General features: G+C 40.7%; 1 protein-coding gene across 2 annotated transcripts; it reads right to left on the bottom strand.

Moving 5' to 3' along the window:
• Nucleotides 1-1,753: 1,753 nt before the first annotated feature.
• Nucleotides 1,754-13,386, bottom strand: gramd1c (GRAM domain containing 1c). 2 transcript variants are annotated; one of them, XM_085762930.1, is made up of 18 exons: nt 13,330-13,386; nt 12,512-12,629; nt 11,896-12,019; nt 11,011-11,111; nt 9,666-9,761; nt 9,479-9,559; nt 7,030-7,148; nt 6,769-6,925; nt 6,524-6,683; nt 6,286-6,429; nt 6,065-6,183; nt 5,844-5,986; nt 5,659-5,762; nt 5,189-5,359; nt 4,578-4,644; nt 4,145-4,264; nt 3,645-3,750; nt 1,754-3,065 (listed from the first exon to the last, which is right to left on the bottom strand). In XM_085762930.1, the coding sequence occupies exons 2-18, from the start codon at nt 12,599-12,601 to the stop codon at nt 2,997-2,999; spliced, it is 1,971 nt and encodes a 656-aa protein (XP_085619056.1). In that variant the 5' UTR covers nt 12,602-12,629; nt 13,330-13,386; the 3' UTR covers nt 1,754-2,996. The 2 variants fall into 2 exon arrangements, with proteins under 2 accessions (XP_085619056.1, XP_085619055.1); XM_085762929.1 differs by lacking the exon at nt 13,330-13,386 and adding an exon at nt 12,802-12,866.
• Nucleotides 13,387-13,434: the final 48 nt, after the last annotated feature.

Raw genomic sequence — 13,434 nt, 5'->3', positions numbered from 1 at the left:
GATGTGTCATATGTAACCATCTTTAAATGGTATGACTAATTAGCTGACAAATGTATGTTTAATCTATAAACGTTTGGTGAGCCTAGTCCAAATAGTCTCTGAGTAACTGAGAAAAATGTAAAAAGTGTTGCAACTGTCCCCAGTCTCCCCTATAAAGAAAATAACTTGACCTCATGACAGTGATGAATTAATGTCCAAGGGTGCAGCACATGGATTTTTATGTATTTATTTATGCACAATGATAAAACAATCATTTTATTTCATAATACAAAAGGCAAATAACTGTGCAAGAGAGCAAAAGAAGCCCAAGGGGCAATATGAAGTCCTCCCCTCCAATACAATATCATCACCAAAACAAATCAACCAATAGAAAGAGAAAAGAGGGAAAGAAACAAGGAAAACACAACAAAGAAGCAACAGAGAAAAAAATAAGGAACACAGGAGAGAGGTTTCATTGTTTTAAAGGCAAATTGTTATTTTGACCCAACTACGTTGATGTACTATACATTTTTGTGGGCCAGATGGACCAGTGGAGAAAATGTGAAGTTTGAGATTAAACCACCCAACAGTAATTCAGTTCACCTCCACTATATTGGGTTATTTGACTTGTTTGGGCCTTGAACTATTTGTGAAGTTTATGGATAAAAAAATGTCTCTTTTGTGGAGGCGCTAACAAAATCGAAAACATGACAAGGTGTCTCAAGTAGATAGTTTCTCAATGAGAAGTCTTCTATCATATGTAATACACTTTTTTTGTGTGAGAGTGCTTGGCTTAGTGAGTAAATTGTAATGGAGCCCAAGTAGTTATATAAATGTACTGTTTTCCATCTCTGACAATTAGCCATGTCATATTTCCCATTATTATGTAACCTATTCATGAACATACTGTAAAAGAGGGTTGAAATATTATCTCTCTAGTAAGATATTGGGACAGGGTTCTGTTTTAATGATTCAAGAGAGTCTCAAGAGTGTAGTGTTTCACTTGTGCAGTACAGGACACAAAAGCCTTAGTCTTTAGACTCCAACAGCCACAGACAGTGTATCCAGCTCCTACCAACATCATCTATGATAAAACATAAACATGTCATTTTTTAATACTGTTTTTAGTCCTATGGGAGAAAGAGATACTGTAAATTATTTGTGCTTTTTCCGAAGAGTTTTGCCTGAAATATCACGTACAGTTATTTCTTCAATCCATCAAACAAGACACTAATACATGGTCTAGTTTTTAGAAGCACTCTGATATAAACTTATTGCCCTAAACTTTTGCAATTCAGTGTATTGTCCAACTCTCAGGTGGTCGATGTTCTAGGATTTTGGAGGTGCAATTCAACTGCAAGTTTTGTACTCAGTGAAATCAATATCTGGGTGGAGAATACGTGCATGGTCCTCAATAATGAGAATCAGGCATATAAATATTATATAAAATCTATGCGAGTCCAGTCGTTTCCATCAATATTAATGAATCAAATGTTATTACCCGAAAAACAAAATGATTTTGCAGCTATTCTATTACAGTGATCTGAATATTAGCATTTGCTCTTATTCTCTTTTAAAGTAAATGCATTTTTTGTGTGGTTGGTTGAAAAAAACAAAACACAAGACATTTGATATGTGGGCTGCTCTGGTAAGCTATTATAAATTATCATCACTAAAGAAAATGTCAGACTAGCGGGAATAAATAATGAAAAATAGTTTGTAGCGCTAATATATTGTCTCTTAGAAATACTGGCAGGACTCTGGCAAGAAATCGTGTTTATTAAAACATTACATTGCAATATAGTCAAAATGTACAAAACAACAGCAACCAAATTTAAACAAGTGTTGGTTTTAAGAGGTGATTTTCAGTGAGAAATGCTACACAAAGTTTTCTACTCAAATAAGGGTGATGGCAACACTGTAAACATCAAACAAGGCTCAAAGCAACTGTAGTTGTGTGTCACCAAGAAGTGATAAAGGGAAAAAAAGGAGGGGAAAAGGCAAATGACTAGTGTTCATGTCAGTTTTGAGATCACAGAGTTCACCTGTGTCTGGTGTTTACAGAGTGAATGCACAGTACCGAGATAACCTGAGATAGTCCCACCGACTCTGAGCACTGAAGAGGAAAAATAGAAAAATAGTGTAATCAAGCATGTACACAGGATAAAGATAAGGATACACTTGGTATGTCACCAGCTTCTGTTGCATAGTTTACATAGCACTCCCTTCAACTGATCCAGAGCAGGACTATAAGTTACCAAATTAGATATGCACAATATGTGACACAATATAGCATTTTATGTACACCAGATTTGGCTTATATACAATGTTTTTAAAATTCATGTTTTTCTACTTGCAATTTAATGTACATTGCAGTTTACAAATAGAAAAAAATATCATGATTACAAAAAGAAAACAAACTTTATATCTTGAGTTACTGATTGTACCATTTTTATTGGAAAAAATAAAAATCTGAAAAGGATAACTAAAATGCAGCCTCTTCTATAAGGCATATATATGTGCAAAAATTAAAATGTGCAAAGTTCATTTAGAGAAATCTGTTGTTAAATAATGATTCACTTTCTGGGGATAAAATAGAAACAGTTGTTCATCTGGTGCAGCATGAGGTCGATCAGAAAATAGTAAGGCACGAGGGGGGGGTTTCCTGAAATCAAATGCCGCCGTTTAGAAGGAGAGTCAAACACAAGCAGCAATGGGAGCCGACAAAGGCACCCGACACAAATCTAAACCCACTGCTGCGGCTCTGATGTAACTTCGTCCTCCCAGCAGTCAGTCCACAGCTTTAAAAACATCCTGGCACCTGATGCCCCACTACAGGCTTTAGGATGTGTAACCCTTGGCAACACAGGGCATTTCATGGGGGCGGGCGGGGTCTGGGGACTTTTACCCGGCAACATCACTGGAAACCAGTGACTTCCCTCAGAGGCATTTCATCGCTGCAGGCTTTTCTTTACTCAACGGGGCCGAGGCGTTCTGTAGTCGTCAGGTGTGCAGCGTCACTGCGGCGCTGCCGTCCGATTGGCCATGGCAAAGTTTTGTTGCAGCACCATGAGAGAGCTGCGGAGCTGTGACGAAGAAAGAAAAAAAAACTGACTCAGCAGCTAGAACTGGATTTCGATTGCCCAACTACGCACTGTGGCAACAAAAAGAGTGCTCAAGGTGTTTACTCTAATATTAAACCCACACTTGCTGTCACAACAGTCACCTCTAGTGTTGCCAAATTAAACAGGACTGAAATCATAAGGAGCACAACTTTTAAAGTGTTGACCTTTGAACTCAACACCTTCCTACTGCCCATCTAAATTTAAGTTCACACTGGTCTGCACCTATGAAGAACAAAACAAATCATCTAATAACACATGAGCAGCCGTTCAAGACAGGGCTGCACGATAAAACTTTTAAAATTCAGACAGTGAAAAGTCTCAGCATTACACATTTAACAGTTGATTGCTGAATATTTCATAGATGGCACAGTTGTCAGATCCAGCTGGATCTCGTTTTTTCACTATTTGATCCAGATCCCAGTCATAAAACTCTTATATTTGTGATATAATTGTAACCATTACAAGTAAACAATGATTCAAACTGACTTAATGACAAGCAGATAGACACTACATTCCTCATTTTAAAGTAGATTGACCTACCTGGTCTAAAAGGTTGATGGAGTCCTGCAATACAGTTTTTAGTAGGAGCACCTCCTCTCTGGACTTAAACCCCGGCCCCTGTTTGGGACCATATTCTTGGGCAAAGCTGTCAAACAACACAAAAAGAGAGGGTTATTATTCTGATGTGGAACAGAGTATATTCACTTCTGCTACACGACAGGAGAGAAAAAAAAACAGACATTAAGTGAGGAAAATGTAGGAGGAGGACTGAGAGCAGAGGAGTGCTGAATGCTGATGCAAGATTATGTCACTTACATAAGCACATTTACTGTGGCTGATAAACAGGCAGTTTTAACACTGTGACTCATTAGAACAAAAGCTGTCTTGTATGTGGGCTGCTTGAACGGCAGAGAGAGAAAAACTAAAATATGGACGAAGACTAACCCCCCCCTTCCCCCTCTCCACCCACACCCAGACTTCTGCTTTCTGAGCCGCCTTGGCAGCTACTGATCTAGTTACTTAGCAGACGGTTGTCTGACCTGGCCTCGCTCCTCTCCCTCAGCCGCTGCTTTGTGCTCAGGTGCATGCGTTGGGCTACATCCTCCATGGCCCACAACTTGAAAAAGAGGCCCAGATTCAGCAAGGTCAGAATCAGCAAACTGAAAGAGACAGAAAAGAAATATATGAATTTATTGCAACCACATCCCTGCACAATAGAAAGGGAGAGAGAGGTGTGGAAGAACCTCGCCAACACCTAAAATTACGACACAACCTTTAAGCATAATGACTTTTCTCCACTCGGTGGTGTGTCATCATGGACGACGTGCATATTAGATGCACATTAAATTTTGCATCTATTATGCATAGACAGTTCTCAGTATTGTCTGGAAAATACAGACATAATTTGCATTTATCATAGACAACAACAGAAACCACATTGTTTGATTTTTTGCATTTCAGGTTGTTACTTACATTAGGCTCATCCCCGCTACTATCGCAGTGGTGCTCAATCTGTGCGTGCCTTTCATTTCTGTGGGGCCTGAAATACAGCAGGACAGATCTATGAATAATGAATAATGAATTATTTTCTCTTTAATGCAAAGTTGCCGTCAATATGTGAACATTTTTGCAACGGCTTGCAACACATTTCTGGTTACAAGGCATTTCCTCCCATTGGCATTCAACATTTTGCAACATCTTGAGATCTAAATGTTGCTGTTGTTGCATGCGTCAAAGAGTGTGACTGGAAAAGACAGTGACATGTAACTCCTGCAGGTCTCTGATCTTCAGCAGTCAATCAGCAGTGGCTGCTGACTGACATGTAGTTACTAGCATAGCACGCACCTTTGCTTTCAAGTCTGTGTCAACACTTTGTCCAATCCTTGCTGCCGCATTAGCAGCTGCGCACGAACAATTGAATGTTCAGACATTTTGATGTACGGTATCGGTCGTTGTTACATTTGGAGAGAGTCATGCCAGTCGTTTCCCTCCTGCTTTCAGTATTTATGCTGAGGTAGGCTCAGCTACGATAACAATCTGCTTTTCAAGTGCTTTTTCAAGTGGTTATCAAATATGCCATGTACCCATGTTTCCATCCCTGTCCTGGCCGGGGTCTTGCCCATGATGCTTGTTGGGTTTCATGTGCTCTGGCTGAGTACGGCTGTAAGTCCGCCTCCTCCTCCGAAGTCCACCCATCTTCCCAGAATCGCCACCTCCTTGGTTTATCTCCGCTTCCTCCTCCAGCAGCTCTGCCTCTGTTTCACGTCATCAAACAGCAAAAAAAAACCAGGTAAAACACAAATGTGGGGCCGAACCAGGTGTTAACACGGTAAAAAAAAAAAAAAGATTAAGGTTGAAGCTCAGTTCAGCATGTACATACAATTATGTTCAGTATGAAACAGACAAAAATGCCCATTGTACGCAACTGTAATGTGATTTACTGCAGCAGTGCTGCCATGTGCCAAGGAAACAGTTCATATCAGATCAGAGATAAAATGAATCACAAGCTCAGGAGAGAAGACAAGGAAGTGCTCTCCAAAGAGTCTCTACTCACCCAGCTGTCTGAAATAATCCTCTATGCCGCTCCAGGAGTTTTTAGTGATAAAAGACTTGATCAGTCCCCATGGCTGCTTGTTGTACTTCACATCAGTGGAAACCCTAAAAGCACAACAGATGCTTTAAATGCCGGGGATTTAAGAAAATCTAAAAGTCAACAGATCAACTGGATAAGCCCCTTACCTTAGTCGACACTTCCGCTTCGAGCTTCTTGTGATGTAGTATTGGTTTTGAGTGTAGAAGTAATCGTGATAGGGAACGTCATGGGTGTACACCTCAGACTCGACGTGGTAATACTGACCCTCCCTGGATTCTTTGTACATCGTCTGAAAAATAAATGGAGAAGAAAATAAGCGGCGAGCCATAATTCACACAGGAACATGATGTAACTGATGTAAACAGACCTGGTTCTCTGTAGCGGTGGAGAACTTTCCAATCAGAGGGTTGTTGATGGTTATTGTGTAGTTCAGACTGCGCTTCCTGTTCCCTGTGGCATCCTTTTGCCAAGGATTAAAGCTGGAATCTAAAAAAAACCCACAAAGGACACACATGACAGGTTACATTAGCCGGAACTGGTGGGGAAATTAGTTTTGGGAATGGCAGACAGTAAGATTACGGATCTTACTGGTTATCTTCCTGACGTCCATAAACCTGCGGATGAAATTGGAGTCTGTGAAGAGCATCTCGAACATTTTGCTGGCACTGATGTGGAAGACCTTGTTTATGTAGACTCGACCCTGCATCTGGGACTGTCCCACTTGCTCCTCCACTGAGATGAAGGGAAAAGCATTAAAATATAGATAACACATGGGCACTCAAGCGTCCTGGGTTGTTGGGTTTTTTTTGTGTTTTTTTACTCTAACCTTCTTCAATGCTGTCTGAAGCGCTCTGCTCAGAAAGACCGTTTTCATTGGCGTTGAGGTCCAGAGAATGGTTGGAGCGCTTGGAGCCCCGTTCTGGAGCGATGCGGTCCAGCGAGGGGACAGGACTGCGCCGCATGGACGGGGTGTTGCGGGAGTCATCCTATAGGAAGACACCAAAGAAATTAGCTGGAGGAAACGTTGAGAATAGCAAATCACAAAATGTGAAAAATGTTATTTTAAAATACCCCATTGGCTGAGGTCTGTGAGCCGACAGGCGAGGGCACGTCTTCCCCTTGAGGCGTGGAGGCCTCCAAAGGCCCGTGTTCTGCCGCAGACAGGCGAAGGGAGGGGGGCCGCTCCAGCTTCCCTAGACCATCATCACCACCAGACCTTGAAGACGGGCTGCAGGCGAACAAACAAACAGGTGGCATCAAATTATATCCCCATGCATTACTGTGTGTGTTTGTGCTGCCAGTGGAAGAGCAGGTGTGGGTGTGTTCGCTCACCTGGTCTGCATGCTTGACTCTACATATATCGGCAAGCTCTCCATTTCTTCATAGCTCAGGCCCAGATCATGCCCATAATGCTGTTTAACCAAGTGCCAAAACTCCGCACAGATCAGATGCTAAAAGCGGGGACAAAAAAAAAACAACAAAAAAAACACCACATGAAGTCACACGGGAATAGAAATGCAAAAAGGCTTGTTTGGAAATCAGCCCTTGTCGAGATGTCTTCCTCTTTCCCAATATGAGCTCTGCTTTGGCAGATACACAAACCATAGTGTTAACACAAAACAAAACAAAGGGTCTGTGTAGCTTAGACACCTCCACACACTATAATTACTCTTCTGTCTCTGCATGACAACCAACCTACAAACCTTATTGTCTCTCTGAACTGCTCGGATACTCATCTTACATTTAAGTGTTTAACCCCAAACAGCCAGGAGAGGCCCACACTTAGACATATATCATACAACAATTATTCACATATGAAAGAAATACATAGCGTAAAACGAAATCCACAGACAGACACAGTCGGTATCGTGTGCCATTGGCATAAAACAAGCAAAGCTGTTCCAGGTTCTGATGGTAAATGATTGTAGGCGTGTTTCTCCAGACGGAAGATTTAAGACGTTTTTTGGAAACGCACAAGGTGTCAGAGCTGAGAGAGACAGTGTGAGATCCATTAACTCAGGTTTTACTTACTTGTCCGCAGACATTTCCCCCCACAGCTGTGAGCTTTAACCGGCTGTCAAACAGTGATCAGTGACCTGGACGCGCCGCGCCGCGCTCCCACATTCAGGAAGTAAAGTCCTGGATCTGCGCGAGATCTGGGGCGTAAAGACGCGCCGCCCAGATCCACACCGATAAAAGGTAAATAATAAAAGCCTCTGCCTGTCGAAAGTCCGGTTCACCGGCGGCTCAATCGACCGGAGAAGGCTCCTCTGTTTATGTATATAACCGACACGAGCCAGCGTCAAGTGTGGTGTGTGTGAGTGCGTTAAGGAGGCAGGCCGTCGATGCAAATGAAGCCACACCTGGAGAGGTCAATGAACTTTTACATGCTGGTGGTGTTTTCATACAGGTGTTTGTGCTCCAGATCTCAGGAGACCCGCAGCCCGGTGGGTAGGCTGCCAAAGTGTCTGAGGAATCTAATGGAGGAAGCTGTCGAAATAACATGCTAATTTCAAATTTAACCTTTATTCCTGTTATTTTGTTGTTTGTTTTTAATATAGTACTTCTGATCATGTCAAATCATGTGGTATGGTATCAAGCCTGCAATATATTTATATTCTACAATTATATACCTGTCTAAATAATAGTTGTTATTGTTAGTGGTGGAGAAAAAACTTGCAAAACACAGTGACTTTTATTGTGAAGTGGCCTCATGACATGTAATATGACCTTGCTACAGAAGTTAGCACACAGTTGCTTTCAGCTATTAATAGTTGACTGTAATTTTGACTGGTTTGCTCAGCAGCTCTTTAGATTAAAAAGTTACCCTGCTTTCTGTTTTTATTCCTCCAAAATGTTATTTCAGCTACACTCAGTTTTCACATTTTAACATTTCAACATTCTTTTTTTACTTTAATCCGACAGCTCAAATACTTCACCTCACACTTCAACTGCTTTTACTGCTAACACATCAGCCCACACTTCAGCTTTTAACTGTGCACAGGCTTCAAACTACCTCTGGCACCGTTTAATTCACATTTCAAGAGCTTTTTACTGTAATTGACACGTTGGACCCGTTAGTTGATGTTTTGATCACTTACTCTTGGGTTTGACCTGATTTTACGTCTTATTCCACAACATGTTTTACATATAAACTGACATTTCACCTTTCTATGAGGAGTTGCACTGTTGACATTTGAAACCATCTCACATGAAATAACACACTTGAACTTATTCACAGTTTTTGCACCTGCACACTTTCAATTTCAAAGTACACTTACCCTGATTTATTCTCCCTTATCTCCTTACTTTGACACCACAAAGATTTGGGTAAAAGGTGGCTGAGCTGAGCTGAGCTCCTCTGGGTTTATTTTTTACTGAATCTCTGACACACTGGTCAATGATTCAAAACACATGTTTATCATTGTGTTACAATAAATAAAAACTCTGTCTCTGTCTGTTGGAGCCATGAACAAACTCTGCTGCTGCTGTGTTGCAGATCTTTACCTTGCACTGATAACCTCAAACAGAAGACAGCCTGTGGTCAGGGCAGCGTGTTTCGTACTCTGGACCGATGAGATAAGTGCTGCAAAACGGGGTAAAGTCACAGAGCTGCTGGCGTTGTAGGAGGCATTTAGTCATAGTTTAATTGCGGTCCTGGAGTCTGGTTTATAAAGATTGCCAGATTACTGCGTCTTGTGGAGAGTGTTGATCTTTACACATGTGACTATTATTGAACCTATGAACATTGTACTGACTACAAGTAGGACTACAACTTTACCTTGTTCGTCAACGCGTATTGCCTGATGTGGAGAATATTTCTGTAAGGTTTCTCTCTTGACGAGAAGGAAGTGAAGAAATACTGAAGGCAAACACAGAAGGAGAAAAATAGTTACCGGTAATTAAATTTTCTGTTAATAAATCATGAAACAAGATCTGATGGGCTGCTCTTTTCTTTCATCGTGTACCTTCTCTGTGTTCAGGGAGACCTGGATGGCGTTGGGAATCAGCCGAGCCGTTTTCTCTTTGGTCACCGTCGTGACGTCTTTAAGCATCAGTGTGATCTATATTTTTAAAAAAATGTTGAAAGGTTACAGTACAGCACAGATGCAGGGCCGTTGTATAGGAGAGAAAGGTGATGATAATTCTAGGGGCCCAGCGCCCAGTGGGGCCCATAAAAAACCCCAGTAGTCTAATCTTTAGATCATTTTCACTTGTTTCAAACTAATTTTCACTTGAAATAAGTAGAAAAATCTGCCAGTGAAAACATGTTTTTTGTGCTTGTAATAAGGAAGAAAAACTTGTTTCACTATCAGATTTTTTCTACTTATTCCAAGTGAAAATATGCTTGAAAGAAGTAAAAAGTGTCTAAAAACAAGCTACTTTTAATATGATGTGTCTTATTTTAAGTAGAATGAGATTTGTTTTGACAAAAAAAATACATTTTGACTAGAAATAAGACAAATATTCTTGCTAAGATACTTGAGTTTTTGCAGTGTAATGCTGCATTAGCATCAAAACAAAGAAGGCTAAATAAAAAACAATAATACATACGTAGTCTAAGAAAAAAAAAGGAAAAGTTAGGGGGAGGGGCCCACTTTAGTATTCTTAAAGGGGGCCCAGAATTCCTAGCAACGGCCCTGACAGATGCTAATCAAAGACAGCCATAAACATAAACTTTTAGATACCATTACACTAGATCCTCCCACACTAATTAGTTATTTTGTGATGACATCGTGTAATGACTTAGCAACTCCCAAGAGGAGGTGTGGACTGCAGCGCTCACAGCAATGACTTAATCAGGCTCCATTGTTCGCAGTTTATCATATCACCGACTGACGCTGGTGCAAGTGTAGCAATTAGTGAATTTTCCTTGTTATTTTTCCTCTTGTATCTCGCTGTGTAATGTTCTGTAATCTTTTGCACACGGTTGCAAACTGTTGCATCTTCTCACTGTTTCTTCTGGAAACATTTCTTTATCATTTAATGAGCTCATCAGTGTCACCTTGTCTTATGCTTGGTCAGATATCTGTGGCAGAAATCACAGCTACAAATGAAGCTCATGATTTTCTTCTTTGGCTGATATTGTTTTATATTATATATAAATAATTCTCTTCTCCCAAAGTTAGTAAAGTGGGAGCAAAGTCCTGAAAAGTGCATTTTCAACCACTCTATTATTGTTTAAATAATATACATTAAAAATAAGATTTAGAAAATTACACATTTCTGTATTGCATTGCTTAGTTCACATGTTACATTGATGAGTAGATAGTGTCCTCTTTAACCGTAAACTGCCTCCTCAGCCACTGTTACCTTCAAGCCACGAAACACAGCGCTGTGGAAACAGAGCCAGTTCTCTGAGAGGTAGAGGCGTCCCTGATGGAGGAAGTCCCGCTGGAGGGCACACGGATAGTCTGAGGGAAAATATATAGGGCAGCAGAAGTAAATCTTGCACCTGCATTGTTCTTTGATACACTATATATAAGAAAGATCACTACAAAATTACCTAATAGGCAGATTTTGTAGACTCAATGATGCATCACATTTTACAAACTGCAACTTTGTGTCAAAACTGTAGTGAAGTAGAAATATAGAACAGCTGCAGGAAATGAGTCCTGGGACAGAAACTATTTAAACAGCTGAAATAAAAAAGGAGAAATTGCCGATCATTTGACTTATTTGCACAAAAATGTTCTGTGGTTGTCGGTTTGCATGTAAAAAAAAAAGTTAGAAATGATGCAAAAGGAGTAATAACTTGAAAAACAAGATATCTGTTTCCAGTACATCAAACTCGAATTTCCTTTTTCTTTGGAATCAATTCAATCTTACAAATTAACAATAAAGTCCATTGTTTGAATCAGTGTTGAGCATCTGGTTATTGCTTCACTGAAAGAATGATTACTTTTTACACTTTTAAGTTTGTGCCAAAACCTTTCGGTTTGCAGAAATCACAGCTGAGTCACGGGGCGATGATCATAGCGCCCAGTTTCTATTTCATGCAACAGTGAAGCCATAAAAACATGGCTTGAATATTTTACTTTTATCATCAATGCAGGGGATAATGTTTTATGTCGTCTTTAAATATATTTAAAGGGACATTTAGGATATTCATTGGGAACATTAGCGTATTAAATTTTGTAGTTTTATAGCATATTAAAGTACTGAACATCGTAATAAGAGCCAGCCTTCATAACTCACCCGCTATGAGTCTGTCTGACTCCGGCAGCTCTTTGAACAGCTTCTTAAACTCCTCATATCTCTGTTTGTAGGTTGGCAGAGGAGCCTGAGGTGCAGCAAGACACTGTCCCTGAGGATCTGAGCTCTGATGGAGGACAAGGAAACATTACTGACATGGATACATCAATGCAGCGGTTGTCAAGTTCAAATGCATCAATAGCAGGACATCTGTTCTGTCTTTATGCAGGGAACACATAGACATGATAAACAGTGTAAAAAGAGTCATTTGGACAAAACAATAAGCATCATCTCTGGTGTGTTTGTGCAGAGGATAAACAGCATTATTATCCTTCTGGGCTTTGCATCAGAGAAGCAACAGAAATCCCTCTTGTAGGAGGTGAAACATGCAATAATACTGAAGCAGAGCCACAAGAGGGCAGTCAAAGGTTTTCCATTCTGCTGTTGATTGTTAACTCCACTGGGACTGTGTGTGGTTTGAGTTTCTGTGAGATGTATCCAAGACAAATAGTCTTGTATGTTGTAGTCTAAATGTTGTATAATCAAAAAGAAAATTGATTTTGTCCATATGAAGTGGGGAAATACATAGTTTAGTTTAATTGTTTTGTTTTGTTTTTACCTCTCCTTCATCTGAGCTCTCATCCACCTGTGATACCTCATCTACAATGTCATCACTGCCCACTCCTGATCGGTTGGAGAGCTGGTCCATCTGCTCTTCCTCTTCTGCTGCTGCTGCTCTGCTTGGATTGGGGAGGGAAAAGAAAAGAAAATTAATAAATAGCCTAAAAAGTGATCATTTGAACTCTGCTGCACACAAAACAAGGTCCAATCCCTGAGCGCTGGCGTCACAGGGAGGGAGAAGCTGGAGTGAAGAGAGTAAAAAAAAAAAAAAAATGTAGTAATACTAACAGCTCGTGGGGTCTGTTGAGAGTTAAGACGATGAACGTGTGAACGTCAGCGCGCACTGTCATCTAACAGCAGCACCACAGGGGAAGTCATTATCACCGCCACAAAACTGGTTTGACTGGGAGGGTTGCTGAGGGAGCTCAGTCATGCCAATGAACAGAAACCTTTATGCACTCATGACTCTCAGCACAGATACCCGTGATAAGCTGTGGAGCAGGAAAAGCATCGCTACAGCCTCAGATTTGTGCGTCAAAGCAGTGAAAACATGTGTTAAGAAGAAACTCTGTTAACTTTGCGCCTAAAAAACTGATTGAAGTGACTGATGTGATCCACCATGCATCGACCCAAATGTTGCGCTTCATACAACTTTGATCTAAGATGATACGCGTTTACCTTCAGGTATGTAAATCCGCGTCTCTGGGACTTATTTACGCGCAGCGCCATTCTCTCACAAGGTGTGCTGCAGCTCGAGCGTGTGTCAACATGTGGGCTGTCTGTGCGACACGAAGCTGTGAACAATCAATCACTTACCTGGCTCGGAGTGGACCCAGGGTTTCTCTTCCGCGTGTGTGTGTGTCACCGAGATTTAAAGATTAAACAAATGAATAAAAATAAAATAAAAAGTCGATACAGTTT

The sequence above is a fragment of the Trachurus japonicus genome, chromosome 20 (assembly GCF_045865225.1).
Source record: "Trachurus japonicus isolate A0001 chromosome 20, Traja_1.0".
Classification (NCBI taxonomy): domain Eukaryota; kingdom Metazoa; phylum Chordata; class Actinopteri; order Carangiformes; family Carangidae; genus Trachurus; species Trachurus japonicus.
Note: the sequence above shows the minus strand (reverse complement) of the source record. Positions and strands in the feature narration are given on the sequence as shown.

Excerpts from the sequence above, each read along its gene's own strand:
- gramd1c (XM_085762929.1), bottom strand. The coding sequence starts at position 12,863 with ATGACAGTGCGCGCTGACGTTCACACGTTCATCGTCTTAACTCTCAAC. Across the intron at positions 12,630-12,801 it reads CTCAACAGACCCCACGAGCT|AGCAGCAGCAGCAGAAGAGG; the intron begins GTTAGTATTACT and ends CAATCCAAGCAG. Across the intron at positions 9,762-11,010 it reads CTGTGTTTCGTGGCTTGAAG|ATCACACTGATGCTTAAAGA; the intron begins GTAACAGTGGCT and ends TTAAAAATATAG.